This window comes from Palaemon carinicauda, chromosome 6 (genome assembly GCF_036898095.1).
Source record: "Palaemon carinicauda isolate YSFRI2023 chromosome 6, ASM3689809v2, whole genome shotgun sequence".
NCBI lineage: Eukaryota > Metazoa > Arthropoda > Malacostraca > Decapoda > Palaemonidae > Palaemon > Palaemon carinicauda.
Window position 1 is genome coordinate 18,859,294 of NC_090730.1, and position 7,500 is coordinate 18,866,793.

The following is a 7,500-nucleotide window of genomic DNA, read 5'->3' on the forward strand; positions in this document are numbered from 1 at the left end:
CCTTCAAAGTTTGTATATGACACTTCTATTGAAACGTTGTTACTGATCTTAAGATATTTTTTATCTATTGTTCATTCTTTTTCATATATTTATTATTCATTCCTTTTCAGATATTGTTTATTCATTGCCCTATTTCCTTTCCTTACTGGACTATTTTTTAATAGAAGAAGAAGCAGTTTAAGTCTCTTTTCAAAGTTTACATATGAGAGTTATATTGAAACGTTGTTAGTGATCTTAAGATATCTTTAGATTTATTATTCATTCCTTTTCATATGTTGTTTATCTATTTCCTTGTTTCCTTTCCTTACAGGGCTATTTTCTTAATAAATGAAGAAGCAGATATAAGTCTCTCTTCAAAATTTATATATAACAGTTCCATTGAAACGTTTTTACTGATCTTATGATAATTTTAGATTCATTATTTATTACTACTTAGATATAGTTTATTTATTTTTTTTTTATTTCCTTACTTTGAAATTTGTAGGTTAATAATATTCATAATAAAATGACATAAGTCTCTCTTCATAGTTTATACATGACAGAGCTATTTCAATGCTGTTGTTAGAGCCCTTGGGCTTATAGCATCCTGCTTTTTCAACTAGGGTTGTAGTTCAGCTTAATAATAATAATAATAATAATAATAATAATAATAATAATAATAATAATAATAATAATAATAATAGTGTTTAAAGAGGATTAATAACCTTTAAGCTACCCAGCCCTAAGAGAAAACTCAAATATTCTAAATATCATACATTATTAATTATTTGGAGATTTATGAATTCTTGAAAATATTTCCGTTACGCCATCCATAACCAAGTTGAAAGATAATATGAATGGAATCAAGTAAACATCCTTTTATTACATTTTTTTTTTTTCAGATATGTGATTCATTGTCATAGGAAAGTAAAGGTTAACTAGGCAGTTTCCTAAAGGTTTCAATCAGATATCCTTCGTTATACAAATTCCAAATTAAAATTTCATAAAAAAAAAAACAAATTTTTCTTTTTCTGAATTGATAGAAACTTTTTAATCACGAAAGTAAAAGAATTTATTCGCTTTTCAGCTTCCATATTACATAGACGGAGACGTGAAACTAACTCAGAGTTACGCCATCCTGCGCCATCTAGGGAGGAAATATGATCTCTACGGGAATACAGAGAAAGAAAGGATGATGGTGGACATGCTGATGGACCAAGGAAGGGACATGCGCATGGGTTTCTACATGACTTGTGTGAACTACGTAAGATATTTATTTATTAACTTATTAAATGTATTGGAAATCCAGTTATATACCATTCACTGTTAAAAAAAAACATAATTTTAAATGGAAATTATCCGTAAAAACATACTGTTCTCAGCCGTATTTCAGTAAAATATAGGAGACCGTAATTTTTACCTTACTTTCTTATCATCGTTTATGGGTTGATGACCGTAATATCACTCCTTAACGTCAATATATCCGTTTAAAAACGATAAATGCGTAGCAACATTTATTTCATGATATTTATCAGATTTTACGGTAAATTTTCAACAGTGTTGCATATTTAAAAACAGGAGTTTTCGCTCTTTTTTCAAAGTCCCACTTCAGCGGAAAAATTAATCATTCATTCATACATTCTTCAGGTGAAGAGGCACATAGAAAAAAAGTATAAAAGTTCCTAAGTTTTTAAAATATACAATGATATATAACTGTGGATTTTTAATGCCTAAGACCCTTATATATGGTATGGTGCTTTCTCCAGGTAACTTATATTAGATAATTCAAATTCATCTTCTCTCTCTTTTTTATGAAATTTCAGATTTCCTTGTAGCGTATATATAAAGTTCATTGTGATGGAAACTGTTAAAAAAAGATTTCGCCTACGATTATCAAAGCGATTTAATTCGTAATTTTGCAAATAACTTATATAATGAATATTTGAGACAGTGTAACAAAAATGATTAATTTCTTAAAATTTTCTTAAATACCATTTTCTAATGGTAAATTAATAGTTATTGTGGTGACTAATGTAACTAAACTTGTTGCCATTATTATTATTATTATTTTATATGTACACACACACGCACACACACACACACACACACACACATATATATATATATATATATATATATATATATATATATATATATATATATATATATATATATATATATATGTATGTATATATATATATAATGTATAATATATATATATATATATATATATATATATATATATATATATATATATATGTGTGTGTGTGTGTGTGTGTGTGTATTATAGCCACGAAAGGAAAAATGAAAAAGACTTGATTGGAGTTAGTACTTTCATCCACTCAGGACATTATCAAATTGATAATGTCCTGAGTGGATGAAAGTACTAACTGATAATGTCCTGAGTGGATGAAAGTACTAACTCCAATCAAGTCTTTTTCATTGTTCCTATCGTGGCTATAATACATTTTATATTCACGTGTCAGCTTTTGTGATTTCTAAACATATATATATATATATATATATATATATATATATATATATATATATATATATATATATATATATGTGTGTGTGTGTGTGTGTGTGTGTGTATGTATATATTTATATGTATGTGTATGTATATCATATAATTATTTATATATATATTCAAATATACACACCATTTTTTTTCCCTAAAACAGACTGAGGACGCCGCAAAGAAATACTTAGCCAACCAGCAACAGACCTTGAAATTGCTATCGAACATCTTAGGCAAACAAACCTGGTTCACAGGCGATAAGGTAAGCATGACTTGGCAATACTTCCAGTAAATAAGATGTCTGTTATTTGTGGGTCACTCCGTTTCTTTGTATTTTAGTTGACTGAATTTCCAATTGTCTCTTAATCTGTTCTCTCTGTTTATGTTTTTGTTATGAATTGATAGAAACTCTTTAATCAGAAAAGTAATAGTACTTAATCTCTTTCCTCCACATTACATAAAATATTTAACGAATATTTCTATTTAAATTGTTCATTGCTTCTTAAACCGTTTATTTATTTCCTTTTTTCCTTTCCTCGCTAGGCTATTTTTCTCCTGTTGGAGCTCTTGGGGTTATAGCATCTTGCTTTTCCAACTAGGGTTGTAGCTTAGCTTATAATAATAATAATAATAATAATAATGATAATAATAATAATAATAATAATAATAATAATAATAATTTTTTATTAGTGTGGTTTATAAATTTATAAACTAATGCAATTTGTAATCCAGGTATTAAGGGTTGGGTCTGATAATGGTCCTTTGTTTAATTTCAATTATATATGGTGTTTACAGATGGAATTGATTTATTGAACATATCAAACGGTTTTCTTTTTTTAAGAAATGTTTACTTCATATAAATCGAAAACATTGTATGGAATTGCATAATCATCTGACCAGAAAATAATGATAGACTCGCTAAGAAAATCATGATTATCATATTCAATAATTTTCATTGTAAGTTAAATTATTATTATTGTTTTTCAGTAAATAGAATCAATTTTTTCCATACACAAAACAATATACATATCTTACCGGTAAAATGTATAATATATTTTGGTTGACAAAAAAAAAAAAAAAAAAAAAAAAAAAAAAAAAAAAAAAAAGAAAAGAAAAAGAAGAAGAAGAAGAAGAAGGTAAGATATTCAGTTTTGCAAAATATAGTAAGAAGTAAAGAAGATGAAAAATTTAAAGTATTAGCATTGATTAGATTAATAGTAAAAAAGCAATAGGAATCAAAGCACAATTTCTCAAACAACTTCACCGGCATGTTTTCATTTTCTCTTTCCCTCTGAATTCATTAACCTTTCTCTATTACTCGAATTTTCAGTCTATTTAGATTTACCAATGGCTATTATTTTCCCCATTACAATATCAATTCTTTAGTAAAAATCATTATTTCATAGCTTCATTATTTTCTACTTTGTCTTTTGAGTTTTTTTTTTATCTTTCATAAATTTAACCTTTGTTAAAAAATATACTTTTCATAAGTACTTTATCGGATGATATATCTATACGAATCCAAGTAAAATACAAAACCAATCTCCTTTATGTAATAAACAGCAAATGTTGGGATATATATATATATATATATATATATATATATATATATATATATATATATATATATATATATATATATATATATGTATATATATATATATATGTATATATATATATATATATATATATATATATATATATATATGCACACACACGGCATTGAGTCGTATAACTACTCGGTCTCACCCCGTCCCTCAAGTAGGGAGAAGAGTGAGTAGTCATACCCTGGTGAGATGAGGTACCCCAAGAGGTTCACTCAGAATCCACAACTGCCGTGTTGTAGTCAGAAAAGGGGAAGGGGGGAAGGGTGAAATCTGTGTGTGTATATCTATCTAAATATTTATTAACCACTGGTGACGGGTCGCGTACACTAGTAATTAATAAGCAATATCATGACTTCTGCACCACCTCTTGTAAATGCATTTGCATTCAGCGTTAGTATGATTGATTGATTTAATGCCAGAGACTGGCGTCCCAGCTAAATAAGGTTTCACTTAGACTTCCAAGTTAACTAAAGTTTAGGGAAAGGTGTTTGGAGTAAAGGAGAAACCGTCTAGGAATCTAAAAGGCTTAACTACCTTAACTAACTTTCCCAAAGACAAGTTCAAGCTCAAGGGTGTGATTTAAAGCTGCGCATTTTGAAAAAGAGAAAAGGCAATTCTTTAAGATGGAAGCGTAGAGTCAAATAGCTAAAACTATTAGTTTTGCCATTAATAAAATAAGATGAAATTATATAAAATATTCGACTACTATTCAGGGGATCGTCCTAAATTTTGTCATTTGTTATTTAATTTTATTTACTATTAACAGTTTCCTGCTTCTGTTAATGTAGTGTGTAATCCAGTTTTTTTTTTTTATTAATCATTATTTGGTCAAAATCACCACATTTTACATAGAATAAGATAAGATTTGTGGATTTGGGTCTGAAAACGTGGCCTTAGGTCCTGGGAGTCCATTCACTATCCATGTGCAGGTGTGGGGGAAACCCTGCAGTTGCACTGTGAATGAACAGTTGAGAGGCTGGAGAACGAAACATAAGAAATAAAGCTGGAACAAAGGTAGAAGACTATAAAGTGGGTGTAATTTAAGCCAAAAGGATGCTGCAATGGCCTTTAAATAATGCATACAGTACACCGCTTGAAATGCACTAACGGCACTACCCCAGAGCAGGGCATTAAGGCATAAGAAATAAAGCTGGAACGAAGGTAGAAAACTATAAAGTGGGTGTAGTTTAAGCCAAAAAGACGCTGCAATGGCCTTTAAATAATGCTTACTGTACACCATTTGAAGTGTTCTAACGGCACTACCCAGGAGAGGGGCATTTTATATAGAGAAGGACTTGAAAGGGCACCCCGTTTCTAGAGGAAATAGGGTTACAGAGAATAGGATAAAATGATAACAGGAATATTGAAAGAGAAAAAGTTAATACAAATATATTCTTTCATTGTATGGTATAAAATTAATTGACTGTAACACTGTATGATGATTAAATCAGATTAGATAATTTCTTGGTTAGGAATATAGTGGTTATCCTCAGCATCAACGCTGTTGAATTTTCTTTGCTTTCCTGTGTTCTCTTTGCAATTTATTGCTTATTGTTTTGAATTCCTACGCTGATTTGCTGTTTCATTTGCTCATACTCTTTTGCTATATATATATATATATATATATATATATATATATATATATATATATATGTTTGTGTCTGTCTGTCTATCTGTCTGTTTGTGTGTGCCTGTGTTTGTGTCTGTGTATAAATTCGTGTCTTTGGTTCTTAATATAAAAATTGGAGTTTATTTTGATTAAGCTACATTGCCACAACACGGCTCTGCATAAATTTGGGTAGTATGTTATGGCAAATTTTAAAACAGACGAAAATCCTGGTATGGGCGTCTGGACTCTCCCACCCAAAACACATAGAGCCCTTGTCTCACATTTGTATTTTATAACATTGATATATTATCATGACTCTACGTCGAGTTGCGTTGTTTTAATTTACCGGAGCCATCAAAATCCCATTATGTTAATGATCTCATTTGAATGTGATCTAATTCAACTACAATCATATTTTCTGTCATAAACTATAAAGACAGGTGGATAATTTGATCCTCCTGACATTGTTTCGATCACATTATCTATTAAAATAAATCCAATTATCTATCCTTAATAAATACATGTGGAAATCTTGGATTTTCTGATGTAGAAAGATTGGTGAGGATTTGTAAAGTTATAATACAATATATTAGAAAGCAAGTAACCAATATGAAAACCTATGGCCAGTAGCCATTAATGATTGTTATAGATTTCTTTACAATTTGCGAGGTCTGGCCTGAGATGTCTTCCGATCTTTATATGAAAAACAACAGCCATTTATTGAAAATAAAGGAAAATACCTAAGTCTTATGAAAACTGGTAGCTAATTGTGTATTTTTCTTTTATGAACCAAGAAATAATCAAAGTTTATTTGATTTATTTTCCTATTTCCACTATTAACAATTACCACTAGATTATCCGGCCTCATTATGATTTTACCCCACTTCGATCTTGCTTTCAAACCATTTTCCAAACCTCATTATTTTCATAACATAATTGTTCTACTCCTTTTCTCTTCAATAGATAATCCTCTTCTTTACCAAGCTCAACTCTTTCCAAAATCAAACCATTGTTCTCTAGTCTTGGGTAGTTCTATAGCCTCTGTACCATGGTCTTCCACTTTCTTGGGTTAGAGTTCTCTTCCTCTTGTTTTGTTGAAGTTTTTATTGTTAATATAGGATATATTTATTTTAATGTTGTTACTATTCTTAAAATATTTCATTTGTCCTTGTTTCCTTTCCTCACTGGGCTATTTTCCCTGTTGGGGCCCCTGAGCTTATAGCATCCTGTTTTTCCAACTAGGGTTGTAGCTTAGCATTTAATAATAATAATAATAATATTCCTCATCAATATATGTACAATTTCCTCTCCTCAGATCACACTGGCCGACTTCGTCATGTACGAGGAATTTTACGTGAACACTTTACTCGACTCGTCCTTCCTCGACGCATTTCCCAACTTGAAGGACTTCGTTAAGCGCTTCGAGGATCTTCCAGCTATCAAGAAGTTTGCCTCGTCTCCGCGATGGATAAAGTCCCTTATCAACGGACCCTCGGCGGCCAAGTTCAGCTCAAGAGGATGAAGGGGATGTTGGCAGATTTCTTATCAAGCGGATGATAAGATATTGGAAATGGAATTAAATATATTGATAGCAAAAGTTTTAGTTTTTATCCTTTTCATAAGTTGATTTCAGTTATTTCTTATATTTACCAGGTACACGATCCGTCAAAAACGACGGTTAAATATTTAGAGAAAGATGCACGCACGTGCTAAAGCGCCCTTCTCTCACCAGGGTATGACTATTGCCTCTCCCCACTACCCAAGGGACGAGGAGAGTTGAGTAT

The 7,500-nt window shown here is 30.3% G+C and overlaps 2 protein-coding genes across 2 annotated transcripts in view; one reads left to right on the top strand and one right to left on the bottom strand.

Annotated features, from left to right (window-relative positions):
- Positions 1–7,313, top strand: part of LOC137642040 (glutathione S-transferase Mu 2-like) — an 8,827-nt gene extending 1,514 nt beyond the window's left edge. Inside the window, exons 3-5 of the mRNA XM_068374603.1 lie at positions 1,067–1,243; positions 2,664–2,762; positions 7,032–7,313. Coding sequence (XP_068230704.1) covers positions 1,067–1,243; positions 2,664–2,762; positions 7,032–7,238 — 483 coding nt within the window. The 3' untranslated portion in view covers positions 7,239–7,313. The remainder of the gene's footprint in view (positions 1–1,066; positions 1,244–2,663; positions 2,763–7,031) is intronic.
- Positions 1–7,500, bottom strand: part of LOC137642042 (GTP-binding protein Di-Ras2) — a 382,440-nt gene that overhangs the window by 152,523 nt on the left and 222,417 nt on the right. The window lies entirely within an intron of this gene.